Here is a 23,686-nt window from a genome sequence, read left to right as displayed (position 1 = left end):
GAAAATGAGCTTACAACCCAGTTAAATAAATAGAAAATAACTGATAAACTATTCGTTCGTTTATGGGGATTTTTTATCAGAACTACAATTTTAAATAAGACGTAATCTGTCACAAATTGATATGTGTGGGATATAATAAATTCAATACAGTTATCCAATTTTCAAAATATTTAGTAGCATCTCTTAAGGTTAGTGTCTTCCGCTACCTCCGTCACTGTTTAACAGATTTGTTTACTGATGAATTTTGCTTTTAATAATAATAATAATAATAGCATTTATTGCCCAACAGTCCATTTAGAGAGCAATTGTAAAAGTATCTAGTGATAATTCATAACAGATAAAAATGCATTATATCAGATGCAAAATACTAAAAACAATAGACAAAAAATCCAATAAACATTAAGTACAGATAAAAATGTATTATATGCAGATACAAAATAATAAAAACAATAGCCGAAAAAAATCAATATCCATTAAGTAAGTCTTAAAATTTTATAACATAAATTAAATAATATGTATACATAAGCACTACATTATAAATTTATGAGACATACCTACAGCTTTCAATTGAGAAATACTACAGCAGTATATATTGCACTTCCTTTTAATTAAGTAAATCGTTGAACTCGGTCAAACATCTTCAGAGATATCGAAAACCAGTGGCTTTGTTCATTAAGGTTTTTTGATTGCAATTGACTCAAGGTACCTACATCCTTCTAAAGGTATAACATAGACATAGAGAACACTCTGTATACGGCTAAGCAACTGAAACCTTGTACATTTTCGTTTAACCATATATGTTTTTATTCCCTGTTTACGAATATTTCACGTGCATAGATAGTACTGTTGCCACCACTCATTCATAAAGTATATCGGTTATAAATTTTTATAACCGTATTTTCCTGTAATAGCAATTAATGAATGAGCTAAAGAAATAATAGAAGCTATATTTAGTTTATGCCTGCTATATAAATATAATAAATGATTTGGAGATAAAATATTAGGCTTGCCTTTGTAGGCACACATAGTTATAAGACTACCTATGTAAATTTATAAAATCTTGAAACATCATGAAACAAAAATAAAATTATATTTCAAATTAGTATAGTCATTAAAGAACACCACTTCAAAACTAAATTGAATAAACTCAAACGTGGAGTTTAGATAGCTTTTGAAACGACACTATATTCCCTTTGGAATAACGTTTTCTGAGATTTACACAAATTTCTTATTTTTCAAGTACCTAATTAAAAACTACTAAAGCCGTAAGTATCCAGTAATAAAAACGATAGAGAGTATCGTTATAATTTGAAATTAAATCCTATAAATTGCTGAAACTTTTTTCGGTGACATCGAGAAATTGAATAATATTGAGACCATTATACGGAATGCAACTTAAAATTAGCAAAATGTTTTTATATTGCTCCTATTCAAGATGGGATATTCGAAATTTATTAAAAACTATTATAGGTAGCCGATCACCACTTACCTATGGTATTATCACCCATTACCGGGTAACCTAATTAAATTTTAATATATTACACTAATTACAGAAATAGAAACAGAAAATATCATATTTCTAAAGTTTTCCGTAAAGAAAAATACCTGTTTATAACTTTGGCACCATTTTTTGATGTAGGTACTCTCTCATTAAAAAGAATAGTTACTACACTTGGTAACTGAAATGAATTTTATAATATTAAAGTATGTTAAATATGAGTTAATTTTATTCCTGAAATGTTCATGTCAAATATCATTCGACCTAATGATATTGTCAATTTTCTCGATTTTTGTTTTTCTAAAAGGGAAAATTGCTAGCGTATCTTTGTATCTTTGTTTTTTTGCTTCTTTGGCTTCACTCTCGGTGTTTAAAAAAAGGAAAAAAAAAATCTTATTATAATTACTGCTTTATCATAACAGTCTGTCAAACCTGAATAGGCTGGGAAGAAAAAAAATTTGGAAGCGAAAAGTCCACCCCCATACCATTTTTTTGTTGTGACTAAAGTACTTGTTACTAATTTTGAAAATGATTTACCTTTGAATTTTCTAGCAGGTGCAAAATATTTAATATCGGCATTACCAGAGGTGCGAAAGTACTTAAAATATAATAATATATACATATCCTCAAATTTTCGTGTACATAAACCTGGCACAACGATTAATATTTTATTCAAATAAACGATCTGAAAATATACTAAAGTATTCGTATACTTTATTCACCAGTATAATGTAGTTTCTAGCTATTAGTTTTACTTCTAACAAATACATAATCTTTATTGTTTATACAAAGGCGTAAATTTGTTTATAGATTAGATTAGCACTCGCTCATCGCTGTAGTTATAATCATCTTTTTCAGCAGTGTGCCCGCCGACTCTCGCGTATGCAGTTCTTTGTGTCGCGGGACGTATCATTGTTTTAAGTTAAATACAGTGTGTTTTTTTATTGATAGAGCAGAAGAAAACGTATTCATGACTAAGTTTAAAGAAGTGCCCGTTATGGAGACGCTATCTAAAGTTTACAACAACATAGTTTGTCATGTACTTTATCATAGTGTGGGGTAAGCATTTTTTGTCCCGGATTTCTTGTGTATTTTTGATAATGTCGCGATTTGTGCATTTTTTATTAACTGGATCAATATTTGTTCACCTTTCTGTTTGATGCCAATATGGCACCGTTAACACTCCTTCCTTCAGGACAATTTCTGCGGAATTTAGATAAGAACTTTGCTAGTTTTATTGAGGTTTCCGTTATTTATTTGATAAAGTTCGTTTTGAAGAAAACATTGGAATTCCTGTCTGCTCTTAAATGAGGTAATCGTTCCAAAAATATTAACAGAATACCAACAAATATTTTGTTTTACTGAAATTATCTGGGTTATTTTTTTCATTTTTGAGATATTGGTTATAGCAATCTAATAAATCGTTATGGGCTTAAATCGTCACTCTCTTGTACAAAATGAGGTAATATTTGAATTTACAATAAAAAATAACGTAAATATTTGTAGGTTTAAAAATCGAAATCGTAAGGAACCTTTAAAGTTTACCATAAAGAATTATAAGGAAAAATATAATAATAATATTTTATGCCAAATGCGTTCATTGCAGCTAGCAATAGAACTAATATATTAGTGACTAGACACAATCCAGACATTTTTGTGCTGTTGTATTTCATAGCACATAATTGATTACCCGTCATATATATATATTTGATATTGACCTCGTTGAAAAGTAATTTAATGTCAACAGTAGAGGATAATTTAGATTGGCCTCGGTATTGACTACGTTCTCGACGTATTTTATGAAAAAATGTATCATCTTTCTAATTAAATTTTGCTTGGATATTTAAACTTATCTATTGTGTTATAAGGACATAGATTTAGTATTTCTTTTCCTTAACAAATTTTACAGAATACTTAATAAAAATATGTTTAATATTTTTGTTTGCACTCACAAGGTAAAAGATCAAACCATTCATGTATTAAGTATGTATATATTTTAGGTAGTTAACTTTGCACGCAACCCAAATTGCACCTGCAATTTGAACACTTGATATTCCGCTATTTTAAAATATCCAATATTGTATTTAAAAAAAATTACATTCTATAAACCTATTTCGTAATATATACTAATTTGTATTGCATAAAAAAGTGAAATTAATAAATAAATCAAATCTATACCTATATTTTCCGCCTTGTTAATAAACTTTTTTTATTTTCAAATGAATATTTATACATATAAGGATTTTTAAATATAAATATATAATGCGTTTTAACAAACTTACATTACTTTATTTTAAATACTTAAATGTTGGAATAAATAAACTAATTAAAAAACAAGTAAGTCATTTAAAGAATAAAAGATAATACTCGTATAATATATTTCATATTTTTTAAAGATAAAAATTTTCTATCGCAAGTCAATTTTAGTTTAGAATTGATTAAATCAAAAATTTTTAGCACAATTTAAGATCGAATTTTGAAATTTCTTTTTCTTTGTTAATTAAAAATTATAAAAATTGTTTGGTTGGTTGGGAAAATAAGCAATGTTGATTTTTGATTTGTTTTTAAAATGACTGGTGGTATTTGGCCCTCATGAAATATTTAAAAAATATATTTACGAGGAAAACGCATTATATACATTAGATACATAGTCTAATTGGGGTTGCATGTGGTGTAGAGATGGAAGCAATATGGGCACAGGTTTGGTGGTGGCTCTGAGACCGCAGTTCAAGCGTTTCAACAGCTTTCACAGAGGAGGGTCACAACGTTTATCAAGGAGACCAGCCTCACTTCTAGCACCTCCCGACATTGTCCCGCAGGTATTTTCTTTAACTTTATCTTAGTCTTAGTCTAAAATGTATCTTTTAGAAAAGCTTCATTAATTATTAACAATTTTCTGTATGTATTCATTTTTATTTTGTCTTTGCAGCATATTTTGGAAGTTTAGAATTTTTTTAGACAGAATAGCACTTTTTATTTTGTTGGGGATTTTGCGGCACACCTCCGTTAATATTAAGTTTTTGATCAATTATCAAAGTTACATAATTTGCAGGTAAAGCGATAAAAATTATGATTTTTATGTTACGCCCTGCATTTTTTACACCAATTTCCAGGTTAAGTTACTTTTATTGTATTACACTTTTATCAGAAATATTAGAAAAAATTTAATGTCGGAAATGGATTTCAAGTTCATCTTAGTAAATTTAATTTCAGATGGCATTATTTGATTTTTAGATTAGTGCATTATATTTCAGAGAGCGTATTTTTTTTTAAGAAAATATCTGTATTTCAGAAAGCACGAAATTTATTTCAAATAATTATTAGTTCATTAAATAGATGTAATAGATGAAATTTATTTTAGTAGTTATTGTTAGTATCATTTTTAAAACCAGACTTGACATATTAGATTATACAGGGTGGTCCGAATTTTATGCAGGAAACTTCGAGGGTAGATAGATCTCTTTAAAATAATATGTGTTTGCCTTATAAACATAGGTCTGGAACGGCCCCGTTTTGGAGATACAGGATGTTGAGGTTTTAAATAAAAATGATTTTTTGTTTATATCGCACACTACCTCACAGGTGGTGTAGAAAGGAGTGTAAATAATTTTGTTGATGTGCTTACAAATTGCACTTACTTTTAAACATAAACAAATATTCTTGTAATATTATCGTTAGAAGTGTCTGCCACTAGGGGATTGAATATGAATTGGTATGAATAACTTGAGAATGGCGAATCTTAGGGAAAAAATTAAAGTCACCTTTTTTACGTATTTTGTGCATTAAAATATAGATCAGTTACAATGACATGTAAAAAATGCAGTGGCGTAGGTTTTTTTTTGTAAAAAAGGGGGTGACCCTGTCCAGTTGTACACCACTGGTTGAACCTTTAAAACTCATATTTCAGGGAATATAAGGCCTACTATCATACATTATATGTACCAAATTTTATTGAGATCGGTTAATAGATTCGGGAGATATAAACAAAAAATCAATTTTTTTTGACAACTTCAACACTCTGTATCTCTAAAACGGTGTCGTTCCAGACCTATGTTTATAAGGCAAACACATATTATTTTAAAGAGATCTATCGGCCCTCGAAGTTTCCTGCATAAAATTCGGACCACCCTGTATAATAGTCGAAGAATAATACCTACACATTTCCACAGAAATAATATACTCCCAAGTCTATCGACACAGGAACATAATTATGGTTGAATTACTCATTTTATTTCATTATTTTATTTTCTGAAATAGGTATGGTGTATATTTCGAAATACAAATGACAGCTGAAATATTGTTTATATTTTCTGTCTTGAAATAAGTTTAATAAATGATTTTTGGAAATACATGCAATTATTCTAAAATTGAAATTACGGTTTCACAAATAAAATTGAGGTATCACTACATATTATAAAACAAAGTCCAAAATTACTGCACCGATTTTCATGCTGTTTTCACCAATGGATAGAGTGGTTCTCGAGGAAGGTTTTAGTATATAATTTGTTAAGTTTGTGTATACATTGACGATATTTGTTGGAGGTGTCGGAAAAAAATAAGCCGTCTGGGAGCTTTCAACGAAAACGCTGCCTAAACCCTTTGAGATATAACAAAATAATGTATGGTAGAAATGGTAAAATTGAATAAAATTGAGGTATCTGAAATATAATTGACGTTTTCTGAAGTACATATGGAAAATGCGAATTTCGCAACATTAAAGAAAGAAATAAATTAAATATAATATCGGTACTTGACCATGCCCCGATCGAATCTAAAAATCTCACCTTAATCACTCCCCAAAGTTTACAACTGCACCCTGACAGCTCGCGATCTTTTATTGCCTTTATAATTTGTTACATGTAAACATACTTTCTAAACTGAGATATTTGTCATATATCTTATCTACGAATACCGTTATCTTGTTTTTATTATAAAAATTGCAACACTTAACAGGTGCGGTGTAGTGAGCTAGTCATTAAAAATAATTAAACCAAAAAAGAGATGGAATGGATACCATGAAAAAATGTTTAGTAAAATTGAAGGTGGTAGGTGTAAGATAATCGATTTATTCACCAAAGTGTTATATTTAGTGATGTAGGTAGACACAGTTAATATTGTTTCTAGTGGTGAGATATGACTCTTACAATTTTTTTCTCACATTCATTTACTTCCCGCACAATTTTTAATACAATAAATTATACGTTTTCTATAAATACTGTAACAAATTTAAACTTGGATGAATCACTACAATTCACAGCAATTTATACAAATGTTTCTAAATATTTATTCAGTAGTTTCTGCCTATGTCTTTGTGTTTTCGCTTTCTTTGCATGTGAATAAATTATAGGTAGTCCATATATTTGTTTCTGTTTTGGTAGAAAATAGCATATGTGTATTGCAATGGTTTTATTTATTTAAAAAAAATGTGTTATATCAAAGCGCGTAGGCGTCAGCATATACTTGATTATGTGATATTAGACATAACCTCTTAGAATACACGGTTTATGCACTAGGCCTCATGGTAGAGTGATTTATTGCCCAAATAAATTATAATTTTTACTTGTGCGTGATAAAAATACGACACCTTTTTTTGAAGAACTATCAACAGTTAAGTTTAGAATTTCCAAACAACTTAATTGTAATTGTAATTACTTGTAAGACTGTCTGTCTTACAATTAGACAATTGGTGAATTTAAAACCTAAACTTTTGGGTTAAAGGCTTATTATTTACATGCATAAATCTATACGTATTGTCGATATTTTTCATGTAAATATGGATACTCTAAACGTAATTATTGTTGCCTATTACAAAATAATTTAGTCATATTAGTACCAGAGCTATAATTAGAAGGAATGTTTATTCGGAACTTTCTATAAAATAATTACTTCACATCATAATTTTTTTTATTTACAGTTAAAATGTATGTACAATTAATATTTGTACATAAATTATAGTTAGATTGTACTAATCACAGTTTGAAACCCTGGTTTAAGAAGGGAACTATAAATTTATAATTTTGAAACATAATTCTACAGATATACTTACACTATAAATGTACTTTTTTCACCTGATGTGAATACGAAATTAATATACTTGAAATTGAAGTAAAAGATAAAAATCACTTATCCCATGCTATAGACTGGTGCAATAATGCATCATTATGTGTTAATTTTTTTTACATTTGTTTATATTACTATTATTACTATTTTTGTACCTATCTAATATTCTTTATACGGAAAACTGTTTTGCTTATCCACTTCTTCCACCTGGTGTAAATTTAAAAACAAAAAAATAAATAAAGACGCATGATCTTTTGGATAATCATTATTTACACAAATACTTCGCTCTTACTCAAATGCAATTGTTTGGCCAAATTACATATATGACAATAAAACATACTGAATTAAAAAAGTGTTTTGTCCTCGATTTTGTCTCTTCAACAATTTAGTTGTTATATACTTATCCCCTTTTCGCACCAGGAATTTGTTGGCATAAATATTGTATATAATATACTGAGTACCTAAACCATATTGTCGCCCTTATACCGTTCCACTTTTAATTAGCCGTGTCGTGTGCCATAGCAATTTAATTTTAAACAAAAAAAAGTTAGAATATTTTAAATTTGGATGGCGCTCATTCTCTGTTTTTTAGTTATTTATCCAAAATTTACACTAAAATACTTCGAAACTAACCAAACAAGAAGAATTAAATTTTGAGCAAACTTTATATTTTATGTACGTTGCTAAAGTAATTTTTTTCTAAATAATACTTATTTCTAACGGGTAAATAGATAACTTTTTTCATTAACATACACGCATGAGATTTCTTTTGCATACAAACAAAAATTACAGAAAATTTTATTAAATTTAGCCTAATAAAAAAATATGTTTTATGAAATTAGTTCATTATTTAACCAACGATTTCCACCTCGGTTTAAATGGTTTCAAAACGCACAGAAAGACAATTAATTTTATTTTTCCAGAATACGTGAAGTAGATATAGTGTTAACTGTACTATTTGTTTAGACGATTTTACTGCTTAAAGTAAACAATTCAACTAACTAAGCAGAAAACAGAAATAAACCTTGATTTTATTGTACATATTATAATTTGGAATGTGTTGGGCAAATAAAGATGCGTCACTATTTTTTCCTTTGGTCAGGGAATATTATAAGTATAAAGTATAATGGAATTTGTTTAATATAAAATGAAAAAGATACACCTATCAGTTCAAAGATACACATTTGTTTCTTACTCTGATAAAAATTACTCGATAAAATTAATTTGAATTTAATGATACATTTAGTAATACATTTAAAAAATATATATTATGACGTCAGTTAACAACTATCTTTGTTGAGATACCTTTGTACCTATCTACAATTTGTTACAATATACTATATCCAGAATTTAATGTGAGACATGTTTCATCACCAACTAGCGATTCTATTAATCCTTCCTACATCAATTATTGTCGCCAGTGCCGTCGTAACCCATTTAGTTTTACCATCAGATTGAATGAATAATGCTGTAACAGAATTTAACGATGTCTAGTGGATAAATGTAATTTCAATTCCTCTAGATGTCAAATTCTGCACAGAATGAATATTTGGGAGGAAACATTACTTTGTTAATTATGACAAAAAAAATTGCTGCATTTGTCTTAATTTTTATCCATTCCTTTACAACACAAAATATTGGTTAAAGTTTTATGTAAAAAATTAGTCTTTATTGGTAATAATTTATGAAAGCTTTTTGGAAAGCATTCGATTTACGAATATGAAGTATGAAGTAGAATATTTTCTAACATACAGGGTCGGAAAGTCCCCATGGTTCATCGGCCGTTACGTGAGAGCGATAAAGTAAGTCATAGAAATCCGTGCGATAGAGAAAGATGGCTATAATGAAGGCGTCTAATAGTCACCGCCCATTTCGCCCTTCCACGAATAAGAAGTGGATCTTATTTGTGGAAGGGCGAAATGGGCGGTGACTCTAGACGCCTTCATTATAGTCATCTTTCTCTATCGCACGGATTTCTATGACTTTCTTTATCTCTCTTACGTAACGGCCGATGAACCATGGGGACTTTCCGACCCTGTATAATCAAATTTACCGCTTCGTAAAATTAAATGAGCAATATGTGTGGCAAAAATTCTTCACATGAATTAAATCTTCACAATTAAATAGTCGACATTCAGAAGAATGTATTTCATAATAAGTGCCTAGTAAAATGTACTCAAAACGCCATTTTGGTAGATTTTACAACAGAAACGAAAATCTTTGTTTTCGTGATCGAAAATATTGACCACTGTCGAAAAAAGTCTTTCATCTCGATTTGTAAATGTTATTTTTTTTATTCGTGTACAGGGTGCCCGCAAATTTCACCGACAACGTTTGACTGCATATTCACGACGATAACTAAATACGATCTACGAAAAAAAAGTTATATAATAACTTTTTGGTTTTTGAGTTACAGGCCTTCAAAGTTGTCAAAATAAAACTAATTTAATTAATTACTTCATAACCCTTTTACTGATCGCGATAAAATTTGGCACTTTTATTTGGACTATTATGACATATTATTTTTTAAAGAATTAGTCAAATCGATATACTGGGTGATAGTTTTCTCCGATTACCTCACCCTTTTAGCGGTCAAAACTTTTACAGTGCTCATATTTTTTTAAAACGGGTAACATTGAAAAGGTCGTTTTATGTAAAAAAAATATTGTCTCTTGAGAAATTCGCCTACAGAAAGTCATTCTTGAGAAAAATGTCAATATTTGCAGGTCTGTACGTTTCGGTATGTCACGGATTTAAAACTTTGAGTTCAGTAGGCCAACCAAAAATATTTTATGTAATTTTTTTTCGTAGATCGTACTTATTTATCGTCGCGAATATGCAGTCAAACGTTGCCGGTGAAATTTGCGGGACACCCTGTATAACATCATATTCAGTTTAATTCAGAATGAACTATAAATATACAAATAAATTATTGTTTAGTTATATTCACAAAACAGATATTTTTTTTAAAATGCCGCTGTCGCATTTGTTAAATGTTATCACTTTTTTAGCTTTTAAAAACTTTGTTTACGAGGGTCATGCAAATTTAGTTAGTTTACTGTTTTTTTTTATTATTTATTTAATTACCGGTGTTAAATACAGCAACTATTAACGTAATAATACTTGGCACTACACTGGCCACCACCACGAAAAACCTATATGCTTTTAGCCTTAGTTCAGTCATAACAATTTATCTCAATTAAGGGAATAGAAATTGCTTATGCCATCCATGGGGGACAGTGTAATTCCGTTTTAATTCCGTGAATGGACGTGTCGTACGTAGTATAGATGCAGCCTTATTGAAATGCAGCTGCGACACCGTGACATTAAACGATTAAAGTGTCCCATAACATAAACAAATAAATTTCGTTCTTCATGCTGGTGTTAATCGACGGCAATTATTCTATTTTACAGTGTGACCAGAATGGCGTTGCGAAATGCAGTAGCACGGAAGGACCGGCCGCTTGGGCCACCTCTTTTGAGAAATTGCTGGAGGATCCGGCAGGGCTGCACACTTTTGCTGTGAGTACCTATTTTTTGTTACTTACATATAATTCTTGAGTCACATTTAATTGATTGGTTGAATATTTATTACATGAGGGTTTCATATCGTTTATTCTTAACCCGACACTATAAGTACCAGAAAGGCAAATACATATCTTTACGTTACTTCAAAGGTATTAAATTAATTCAAATTCGTTCTAAAAATTTTAATTTTTCTTCAAATTTAGTAACTTATTTATATCCCAAATTTCCACTAAAGAAATAACCATGGGCGTAGCCAGGGGAGCACGCCCCCCTTTAATTGTTGCTGCATGTTTAAAAAATTCCATTATTATTACTGGACGCATTTTCCATCCAGTCAAATCAAAAAGTGTTTTGGTTTTGAAATTTTATATCGGTTAAGTCGCTGATTGTAAAGCGTTTAGGTTTTTTTTTGTGGCCTCCATATAACTTGCAGTCCTGGGCCCACCTCTAGCAAAGATCCTAGCTACGCCCATGGAAATGACCATTTTATTATGTACATATATATTTATATTATATTTCAAAAATAATATAACTTTAAAAAAATACGAGTGAAAAAAGAAAACAAATTTTCCCTATGCAATGAGAGCACTTAATCTAACCTTCAGTCGATCTTGATATTCTTGATTATAAATCATCAAATCCTGTACAAATATCATCTTCATTTTCAATTCAGTATTGCTTCTTCTGTTGCTTAGGTGATGATTAGGTGGTGTACTGTTATTTAATTTACTTTTGCTGTTTGTTTTTAGATTTCTTTTCTCTTTCTTTAAGATGTACTCTTATTTATGAAACATCCAATACGTACTTTTATACACAGACGCGTTAAAATGTTTTAATTCATTTTTTTTTTTACAAAGTACGTGCTGAATATTATATATAGGGTGACCAATATGTATAGAATAATGTTTATAACTTTTTAAAAACAGCTTGTATAGAAAAAATGTTGAGACAACAAATTTGTTAGTTCAGTTTTTTGCGCCTTTTGGTAACATCGAGTTTGTTTCGGAGCCAGTAATTTCCTTGCCACGGCAATCAATTGTGTTTCTTTTAAATGGCTATTTTCTGTTCTTATTTGGATTCAACCCCTTTTCGTTTGCGTACGGGCGTGTAAAATTTGTATGGGGTTACATTACAACATTTTTCAGAAACCTAACATTTCAGTAAAAATGCAAAAGTCCGATTTCAATTGTGTTGTCACAGAGAAGGCGGCGGCTGCGGCGCGCGGCGCCTAGGGAAAATTTTTACTCTTGCCTGTAACGACAACTTGTTAACGTGACAAAAGGGGTTCATAAAATGGCCACGGAGGTCTCCTGATTTTGCACTTAGCGTTTTTCTTGTTATGGGGGACACAAGTGTGTAAAAATCATTCCTAAAATCTTGCCGAATTAGAACAGTGCATAAGAGATTACAATAAACAAAAGGTTGTTATTGCACACAGGATTTTTAATTTGCTGATAATACATATTTTAAAAGTCTTGTATGACTTATGTCACATTGAAAAGTTTTTATTTTTACTGGAATGTTACGTGTTTTAAAAAATTTTGTACTGCAATCCCATACACGTTTTCCACGTCTATACACAAAAAAAAATCATAAAAAATTAAGTATTAAATCTCGTAATATGAAAAAACATTATTCAGCCAAGTATAATAAATTATTGCCACCCGGCGTAACTGCGCAATTATATTGAAGAACAATTAATTAGTCACTACAATAAGTAAGAAGCAGCAGTAGTTATTATATTAATGATTCACTATTTAGGTACATTTTTACCAACAACTATTGTTACTAGTCTATTTTTTTATAGGTACATTTTCTATTATATCAATTTTGACATAATTAATGAATTAAAAGAAAACCAATGGTTTTCAATGTACACGTTGTTGAGTCTAAAAAATGTCTCATTTATTCAAATATCTCCAAAGTTGTTTCACTTAGATTGATGAAAGTTGGGCTAATCATATAACTAATTAAAGGAAAAAATTCAGTGAATTGGTACATAAATCTGTTAATCAGTGGTGAAGATGATACTGACTGACATTAAAAACCCTGAGATTTCAGCCCACTGAGTATTTTGAAAATTTACTTCTTAAAGTTTTTTTTTCTGAGAAAAAGTATCATACCTACTTATATTTTTTTTAAGTTAAAATGAGTCTATCACGCAGTTTAATAAATTTAAAATATCTTCAAATCCTATCATTAGACAAAAAAATCAGTTTAGATTTATTTAACTGTGCAAAAACTTATGTTAAATTTAAAAAATTACTCAAAAGCGGTTGGTATTCAAATAAAGTGATAGACAGACCAGAGTTTATGAATATTTGCCTTTAATTTGATAAACTATTAATCATTTTCATCAGTCTATAATGTCTATATCAACCATATTCAGAAACATTTAAATAAAAATGATATGTTTTTAAATTTTAATGTTCTGCATCTTGAAAACCTGAAAAGTTTTTTGATCGAAAATTATCCACCAATTATTTCCTGAATTTGTGACATGAGCAAACACACTATAAAACTATGGATTTATTTCTGTTGCTTTTTTAGATAATAATGGATACTGTACTTTGAACTTATCCTTGTTTTTTAATAATTTCTTATTGACAAAATTGTTTTTTCTCTCATTAAGATATGCTATAACTAGTGTCTTAAGACACTATATCTCTGTACTTGAAAAATTTATCTGTTTGCAGGAATTTTTGAAAAAGGAATTCAGCGCTGAAAATATATACTTCTGGACAGCATGTGAAAGGTATCGTAAATTGTCTCCTGGCAATGAGAGAATCGTTGAGGCTGAAAGAATTTATCAACGGCATCTTAGTGTGGGCGCTCCAGAAGCAGTGAATGTTGACGCACACGGTAGACAGTGTGCAGAGCAGTGTCTACAAGACCCAACTTGTACCTTATTCGATCAGGCTCAGAAACAAATATTCAATTTAATGAAATTTGATAGTTATCCTAGATTTTTGAAATCGGATATTTACAAGCAATGCTTGTCCGGTGATATAGAAAAACCTGCATTAGACGCAGGCTTGATGATACACACACCTACATCAACACCCTCTAAGTTAAAAAAATCTCTTAGTAATGCAGAGGACAGGAGGAGAAAATCTTTATTGCCGTGGCATAGGAAGAACAGATCAAAATCTAAGGATAGAGGGGAGATTGAATATACACAAAAACGGAGCGACATTAACGCCAGTAATGAAAATGTCGATGACCAAATAGGCAAAACTGGTAGGACTGATTTACATTCCAGCCATTCTTCATTAACTTCTCTGGATCTTGCTATTTTAAACCAGGTACGAAATTTTCTGTAAATATATTTTGGTTATATTGTAGAGTACAGGTCATAAATTATTTTTTATGTCAAGTTATGATGAATGTAGAAAGTTTGTAAAAAAACTTCAGAAACTTGATATTTCGTATGCTTTTATTATATTTAATTTACCGTGTTGAGAGATACCAATTTTAAAGTTACTGTTAAGAGCAAATAATAAATTGTGTTATTTGCTTTCTCTAAAGTAAATCAGAACATTTCATATTCAGTAAGAAATATTTTAAATATCATACAGTTACATTTCCATAGCAGATGTTAGCTTTGCCGTTACCGTGCTAGGTATAATACGATTAAAACCATGCCATTTTAAATTCTAAACTAGTGAATAATAAACGGTTATTTAATAAACTAAACACATGCAAATTACTAAAATATAATAAAATTACAAATATAACAGATTTAAGAACACAGATGCAAAAAGTTACTAGATATGTAGGTACTTAGTTATCAATCAGTTTGATAGTCTGGAAATTGAAACAATAACATCAAGATTACATTAAAACATAACGTTCTGTTTAATGTCTGTGATTGGTGTAATTTTTTACGTGATTTTGTTGAACCAATCAGCGATCCCATTAACTCGAGCATAGACGAACAGTTTGTCATTGTTCATTGTAAACGACTCATTAATATTAGTGACGCTAAGATTTAGGGATTTTTCGTTACCAGTACAGCCCTACAATGTAGGTTGCCCAAGTTCGGCGATCACGTGACTTGTAAACATTTATGAAGGCTCTGTAAATGGCTTTTCCACATATTGTGCAGGAAATTCTCGACTTTCGATTCCAATTACCAGGACAAAACCATCATTTTCTATTTAAAGTGTTTCAAGCTTCTATAATGGGAGCTTTTTGAATTGTCCATATCCATATGTTTTTAGTGAGGAAAAAATTTATAGCAGTTTTGAAAGACTTGTGAAATGACTGCTGTTTTGTTTCCTATGTACTACATTTGAAACAGCAAGTTCTTGGGCCAAAAATTGCAAAAAATATCTGTGTTTGCTTCTGTAATTATTCTTCCAGTTCGAATAGTTTTTAGTAAATAGAATGTAAGCTTTGAGTGATACCATATCTATGATTTCATATCATTTACACAGGCTGTTACCAATTCGCTTCTCACTACAGGGATCTCGGAAACGGTAAGAGGTACGGAGGAGACCAACATTATGCCTCTAAAAAATCAAGGCTAACATGATTAGTTTTCTAAATATTTGGAAAAAATCGAAATTTTGGAAATCCATTTTTGTTTCTTTTCAGCCTTGTTTGAGGTGATATTGAAAAAAGAACACTACCATGGCAACTTTTTGCCCTCTATCGAATGGCATAATCAATTTTTATATGTAACATTTCTTCTCTCCAGGACTATCACCAACTTAATTTTTTTAAATATGACCCTGGAAATTTTATTACATTTTTTGCAAGCCTTCATGACCCCCAATACTGTATTGCCTCAACCCGAACCAGATTCAGACGTTTTGTCTCGAAAAATTCATATTCAGTGTATTCGTTCCAAATTTATCTAAATTTTTTGTTTAAATGTCTTTGTTTATTGAATTATCGTACACTGTAAGTGTCGTTAAACCCTGTGAAATCCATCTAGTTATTTAAACTATTTTCGGACAACTGCATTGTTATTTTATAATACGTTAGCAGTTCGTCTGGATGAACTCTCAGCACAAATGAAAAAGAATGCCTTTGCAGGCCATGTATTTGGTTAATAAACTGCATCTGAGATATAAGATGAACCCCGCTTGGTCACAAAATGGTTAATAAGATTGTTGTTTATTGTAGGAAAAATTATAAAAATATCTTATTTCTTTCAGGATGTGACTAAGGCAAGATTAACAAACCTGGATGAATTGAATATGAATGGAAATAGGACACCTTTGTGTAAGGTACTTTTAAGTAATGGCAGTACAACAGTTGTTCAAATTAAAGAATCTGAAACCATTCAGCAACTCGTGACGCGGGTACTGGATAAACGGGGCATCGCATATTCATCTTTTGAAGTGTTCACTAATAAACAGCCAAAGGTAATTATTACAAAACTTAATAAATATTTTTTCATCGATAGAGTATTTTAATGATAAAAAAAAATAAATAAAAAACAGTTGAGTTGACTAATTAAATGTATTTTCATTGTAGCCGATGGATATAAGTGAACCTTCCACTAAATTAGCAGGCTGTGAAGTAACGGTAGAGCAAAGGGTCGTTTTTAAATTGGACCTCCCCAACCGTAAAATTATTTCGGTTAAATCGAAATATACCAAAATTATTGTGGACGTCTTAAGGCCCATCCTACATAAATATCAGTACAATTTGGAGCAGGTTGTGGTGACCAATATGAACAGTGCTATAGATCTGCACCTCCCCGTTACTTCGATAGATGGAGCTCGACTTAATGTGCAACTTCTTGAAGGTAAATCAATACATATCACATTATTCTGCGATTATAAAAAAAAACATATTTTCAGATGTAAAACATGATAAAACTGGTACTGTGTTAAGAATGAATAATATTAAGTCGTCCAAGCTGGACGAGATAACCAATAAAGTATTTGAGGGAATCCTTCAAGAAAAAGCAGATGCAGTGTCTTTTAAACCTACTAAATCAGATAAAGGATCTGTTAAGGTAAACTTTGCACTTCTTTCTTTTTGTGCCTTTAAATCCGGAAAGATTTTTTATTTAAACATTCCAAACACTACAGTTATTAATATTTTTAAGAACCGTACTTAATTTTTGTTATGCAAGGCATCTTAATACAACTGCCAATCGCGTACAGGGTGTACAAAGCAATTATTTTTTTAATTACCATCGCTCATGCGACACGGTTATTTTCTGAGGTTAAAAAAAAAATTGATAATATTTTTACCATTGTGGTTAGGAAAAAGTACCTACAACCCATTTTTTTGACTATAAATATGATTTAGGCAAAAAGTGTACAAAATTTGGTACTGATATTTCAACTATTGGGTGTCCCAAAATTTACGCAAGATTGGAATTTTGCACCATTTGTGTGGTAGTATTGCCTATGAAAAAAAAAAAAAAAAAAAAAAAAAAAAAAAAAAAAAAAAAAAAAACAGCGTGACAGCTGACAGTTCAGGGTTATCAAAAATGGAGTTGCCTAAATTGCAAGACATAGATGGTAGACAACATGTGGTTTCAACAAGACGGTGCTAGACGGTGCTACATGCCATACAGCCTGAGAAACAATTAATTCATTTACCGCACGAGTCCTTTCCTGGCCATGTAATTTCTCATTTTGGTGATCAGGATTTAACATAACATAAAACTCACCACAGAAATGAGACAACCCCCAGATCCAAAGCCAAAGGCTGTGCGGAAGGGGGCTACACTTGAAAAAACACGGACAAACACCCATTATCCATTGACATTGCCAGTGCCGATGCCAGGGATCGAACCCAGACCAGAATAGGAAGTCTGGCCGAGAAATGCTTGCCACCGCATGTTCAACCGACTACACCGTAATGAACGCCATTGGACTTTTTCCTTGGGGTTTTTTGAAGTCTTAAAGTTTTAAGGAGAAAATTGAGTGCTATATGGGAAAAATTGAGGCGCATTTATGCAAAACGGTCATGGAAAATATCAACAATATGTGCCAGCAAAATCGTGGAAGCCATTTACCCGATGTGCTATTCCATACATAACCCTATATTGCATTCTTTGAATAAATAAAAAATTACAATTTTTAATCAAAAACCTGTTTTCTAGCAAAATAACTTCTTGGCATGAATTTTGAGACACCCCTCAGTTTATATATTTTATAAAACCATTGTTAACATGTAACCTTCAAGCTGTTATATCTAAGGAACACTCTGTTAGTATTAAGTTCTTGAATTAAGGACAACCTGTATTTCATCAGTGACAGTTTAAAATAGTCTTGACCTTTTGAATACAAGATTAAAAAAAAAATTAAAATTGGGGAGTCAGAACTTATCTATTTTTTTTCTATTTAGAGTACATGATTTGGATTTTTTTACTTACAGAGTGAAGACTGGGGATCTGAACACTCATCTGGGATTATTGGAAAATTCCTCCGTCGAGATTCTGGTGTACATGATCGAAAAAAAAGACTAATCGGACCCAAGTTTAAAGGAACTTCTCACAGTGGTAGCACCGAAGATGTAGAAAATGAGCAGAATCAGATTAAGAAGCCGTTAATTGCCAAGTGGAAAGCTGGTGCTAATAAACTTCATGTTACTTGTAGCGAAAGCGACGGTATGTCTACCTCTAATACATTATTTATTTTATTTCTGCTCTTGATTTTTATTACAAGTTATGGAAATTATTGTTAAATAATTGTCTCTGGTTAAGACTAATAGATTTTCTAAATTCATTTCTGATAACAGTGGCAACTCAGAAAAGAGTTTGAGGGGGCTAAATTCAAATAGGGACGATAATGATACGTTTTACTAAACAAAGCAAATATATTTTTGCGAAATCTTAAAAATGATGTTTATACAAAATTTTGTCAATATGGCAATGAAGTATTACAGAAAAATTCCAAGGCATTTTTACCAAATTTTAATCTTTGTTGTCGTTCTATATTATTCTGCATCATAATATGACGTGTATTAATAAATAATAGAAAGGTAGGCAAGTCCACTGACACGGACCTGACCTTTCTCTCGGGCCGTGCTGCACACGCGACTCGAGCACCGCGATTCGAACCCTGGACCTTCGGCTTCGTAGTCGTGAGTTTACAAAATGAGCTATGGCGATCTAACGATGGGTGGAGCCTGCACGGGCAATTTGAAACGTTGTTTCTCCACGAATGTAAACAGAAAACTGAAAATGTTCAAATCAAGTTTTGTCGCCAAAGTTGCGTTTCTGAAAGATGGGAACCGATGCCTAACGGCAATGTAACGACTCACCGTGGCCTGGTCATCCAGGAAAACGCGTCAAATGACAAAATTTATTTTGATGTCTTCACTGACGTTTGTCTCCATTTCTGTTTAAATATCGGATATACTTCGGGTATCTCTCTCCCACCGAAAAAAGGCAATTTTCGGCGAGGACTCTTTTTAAAGTGCGCAGGTCGCAAGGAAAGCCTTTGATAATACTTTGCACCTTTTTTCGCGGCCGAGTGTGGAAGCGAGTAACCTACAGCTTTTAATATATATGGATTGTTATTCTTTGTGAAATAATTAAAATATTTCTGGAGATCAGAGTCTCATTTCTAATACCAGATTTTTTAAATATTGGTCTTTATTCTTCATAAATAATTTTCATGCTGCAAGTTCGGGTTTTGACTAATTTTTAAATTTTATTTATTGTTAACTGGAGGATATAGAAATAGAAGTAACCTCCATAGTTTTTGGATTAATTTTGTATGATATATAACCCCATCTACCAGTTCCGAGTTCAGTCACAAATATTCATTCATTTCGAATTACCATGTCAGATGATTATGTTATTCACAATAGCTAAAATAAGCCACTGGTGGATTTTTTTGTCCGAAACGTGTTATGGATATGGTAATTTACCCACGATGCATTTAAAGATTTTTTCTTCGAACAATGAGTAAAGCAAATATTAACACGTTGTGGGTAAATATGTCACTCACAACGCGAAATAAGTATTCGCATGCTTTGCCTTGTGGAGCATTGCTTTTGTGCACGTCGTGTTATGGCTATTGTGCTTTACCGAGAACGTGTTTTGAATAAAACAATGAATACAAAAGTCAAAAAGTAAAAAAGCGTTTATTTAAACATAGAATATATATGTTATTATACCATAAATAAAAACAGGCAAAGAAATCTAAAGATAGGTAAGCAAGAGTTAAAAAAACGAACATTTGTTTTTACAAGAGTTGCTTTTGTGACATTTTGAATTACATTTTATACTTAACATTAATTCCTGTATTCTTTGTTCAGATTCAGCTTTCGTCTTGAAGAACTTACAAGAACCACAATAATTCACTAGTACTTACTTACTGCGTATATCTTACCACTAGCGTCAAGTTAAAACTAATAACAAGCAGTCCACTTGGAACATGTTTGGGATAAAACGCAATAGCCAGAATGCAACGTGGGCAAAAGAAGTGCTCTATAAAGCAAAACAAATGCATGCGAACACTTAGTTCACGTTGTAGGTACTTTACCCACAACGCATTCCGGTTAATTTGCTTTACTCACTGTTTGAAGAAAAAGTCTCTAAATGCATTGTGGGCAAATTCGTCAGTATGATTTATTTATACTAAACGTGATAGAATTTGTAATTATTCTATTAATTGACTATTTGAAGAATTTTGTGTTTGCAAACGTTTTATACAGGGTGTCCGCAAATTTCACCGACAAAGTTTGACTGCATATTCAGGACAATAAATAAAAATGATCTACGAAAAGAAAGTTAAATAAAAAATTTTTGGTTTTTGAGTTACAAGCTTTCAAAATTGTCAATAATAAAACCAATTTAATTAATACCCTCATAACCCTTTTGCCAATCGCGTTAAAATTTGGCACCTATTTGGACTATTATGGCTATTATAATAATTTCTTAAAGCTTTAGTCAAATTGATATACTGGGTGATAGTTTTCTTCGGTTAACTCTCTCTTTTAAAGGTCAAAACTTTTACAGTGGTCGTATTTTTTAAAATGGGCAGCAACATTGAAAAGGTCATTTTATTTAAAAAAATATGTCTAGAAAATTGCTTACAAAAAGCCATTCTTGAGAAAAAATACGTTATTTGCAGGTATGTATGTTTCGGTTTGCATAGCAATGCCACAGATTTAAAAGTTTGAGTTAAGTAGGTGATAAAAACAAGATGTTGATTGCTGTGGCTATCAGGTAATGTCATTATGGTAGTGTTTCTTTAGGATTCTCATCACTCCACACATAAAAAAATTATGAAAATTTACAACTTCGTTCCATGTAAAACAAGGCTTATTGGTACAAAACTATTTTTGAAGCAAATTATTATCTTCTGTGAAACCATTCACCAACCAGTGGCAAAATTGTAAACGTGCGTTGGGATCAAATTTTCAAGTTCTTGAGTAGGAGTTAAATGAAATATCCGAGGGAGTTGCTTTTTTAAAGTTTTTTGAGCATTAGTTTTACATACATTTAATTGTCTTGATACACTGCGGACCCTTCATAATTTGCATGGTATGGAGTGAGGATTCTCCTCACTAGAGAAATACGATAATAATGACACCTGATGGCCACAGCAATCAACATCTTGTTTTCATCGCCTACTGAACTTGAAGTTTTAAATCCGTAACACTGCTATGCAAACCAAAACGCACAGACCTGCAAATAATGCCATTTTTCTCAAGATTGATTTTCTTTGGGCAATTTTCTCAAGGGACAATATTTTTTTTAAATGAAACGACCGATTCAATGTTGCTGCCAGTTTTAAAAAAATACGACCACTGTAAAAGTTTTGACCGCTAAAAGGCGGAAAAACTATCATCCAGTATATTGACTTGACTAAAGCTTTAAGAAATAATATGCCATTATAGTCCAAATAAATGTGCTAAATTTTAAGCGCGATCGCTAAAAGGGTTTTGAAGTTATTAATTAAATTAGTATGTTTTTCATAACAGCTTTAAAGGCCTGTAACTCAAAAACCTAAAAGTTTTTATTTAACTTTTTTTCGTAGATCATATTTATTTTTTTATTTTTTAATAATTTCCCAATGAAATTTCATTTAATTTGAATCTATTTCTATTTCATTCCAGAATTGGTTGAGGGTTTAACGAGAGCCCAGAGGTGCCGTCTCGAAGATCAGCGTGGTACAGAAATAAATTTTGAACTGCCGGATTTTCTAAAAGAAAACGAACATAACTTTCACAAACCAATAAGAACAAACGAAACGGAAACTAATAGCCGATTCTACCTTGGCGAGACCAGGCTTCCTCTAAAAGTAGAACGGAATCCCACGGCAGCTTCGGCGAAAAAATTAGAACAGTCAAATTACGAGAACAGGAATGTTTTACTGGCGAATGAGTCTTCTAGGATAAATAATAAATTGATCTGTAACCAAAATCAGCACTCTAGAATGAACAGCTCGAGGGTGATGTCGCCATGTAATTTATCTTCCGAGGAAAGTTCAAAGTCAAATCAGTCGACACCTTCGAAATGTAGTAGTTTAGAAAATACCGTTATAGAAAACACAAATGCCAATAAGAACAATGATCCTCCTCCATTACCACCTAAACCAAAAATAGTTCCAATCAAACCACCAAACTGGGGTCAATTAAACGGCTTTCACAAGTCAAAGAACATTTCAGTGCCCAATGATAGAAACCAAGGGATGTTCTTAGAACAGCCCTCTAGCAGCTTTGTGTAAAGTATTAGTGAATATTGTGCAAATCGTTGTACATTAATATATTTTTTATAAATTGAAATATTAGCTTTAAAATGGTATTAATAACTTATTGGACTATTTTATTTTGTATTTCTCAGAAATATTGTATTATTTAATAATATATTTTTTACGTTAAGAGCATTTGTCTTTATTTTCTTACAATATTTTACAGATACGGTACAAGGTATGCCAGAATTCTGTTTGTGTATTTGAAGGGGCGACTTTTACATATGAGAATATGTAAAATCTTAAAAGTTGTTACAAGATAGGGAACTGTTGTCACCGAACCAGGGATTTTGCATTAAATCTGATGTAAAATAAGCACAAATTCCGTTGGACTGAAATAAAAAGAATTCTATTCACTCGATTCATCTAGTTCATTCAACATCCAGTCTTCCACGATCAATCCACTTCAGACATTATTTCGGGCAATGCAGCAAAATCCACCCAATGACACCGCGCTTCAAACATGAATCGACTTCTGACTCTCGTGCCATGTTAAAACCATAAATTGGACTTTTATTACATCAAATAATCTTCAAAAGTTTTTTAATTTTTTTACAAATAGTCTTGACCGACAAAAAGAATTCTATTCACAAAAAAAAAGAAAGCAAAGTTATTTCATCAAATTTTAATAAAAATTTTCTCAGCAATACAACTTTCTACTCCTTCCCAGGAGTCTCACTAGGCACGGCTTCCAAAAAATCGTGCAACAAACATCCAGCAGCGATACGGAGGCGTAGACAATGTCTGGAACTTCTTTAGATCTGTATATGCATATGAATAACTAAATTTATTTACTCATAAGTGTATATAAATATACAGAGTGTTCCTAAATATCATGTACATAAGGGAGGGGGTAATTCTTTGGCTTATTTCATGACTAAAAGTTCATATAAACATAGGTTCGCAAACGCTTCGTTAC

The 23,686-nt window shown here is 31.3% G+C and overlaps 1 protein-coding gene across 6 annotated transcripts in view; it reads left to right on the top strand.

Annotated features, from left to right (window-relative positions):
* Positions 1-22,897, top strand: part of LOC108914353 (regulator of G-protein signaling loco) — a 100,435-nt gene extending 77,538 nt beyond the window's left edge. For 2 of the 6 annotated variants that reach the window (XM_018720159.2, XM_018720158.1), the window contains exons 2-9: positions 4,176-4,317; positions 10,973-11,080; positions 13,783-14,391; positions 16,252-16,461; positions 16,574-16,847; positions 16,903-17,060; positions 18,437-18,668; positions 22,133-22,897. In XM_018720159.2, coding sequence (XP_018575675.1) covers positions 4,189-4,317; positions 10,973-11,080; positions 13,783-14,391; positions 16,252-16,461; positions 16,574-16,847; positions 16,903-17,060; positions 18,437-18,668; positions 22,133-22,743 — 2,331 coding nt within the window. In that variant the 5' untranslated portion in view covers positions 4,176-4,188 and the 3' untranslated portion in view covers positions 22,744-22,897. Of the gene's footprint in view, positions 1-2,377; positions 2,558-4,175; positions 4,318-6,468; positions 6,544-10,972; positions 11,081-13,782; positions 14,392-16,251; positions 16,462-16,573; positions 16,848-16,902; positions 17,061-18,436; positions 18,669-22,132 lie in introns of those variants that run through there. The other 4 variants (XM_018720156.1, XM_023455628.1, XM_018720157.2 and 1 more) reach the window with 3 other exon arrangements.
* Positions 22,898-23,686: the final 789 nt, after the last annotated feature.

This window comes from Anoplophora glabripennis, unplaced genomic scaffold (assembly GCF_000390285.2).
Source record: "Anoplophora glabripennis isolate ALB-LARVAE unplaced genomic scaffold, Agla_2.0 scaffold807, whole genome shotgun sequence".
In the NCBI taxonomy this organism is placed as follows: domain Eukaryota; kingdom Metazoa; phylum Arthropoda; class Insecta; order Coleoptera; family Cerambycidae; genus Anoplophora; species Anoplophora glabripennis.
The sequence above is the reverse complement of the archived record's forward strand: the minus strand, read 5'-3'. Positions and strand labels throughout refer to the sequence as shown.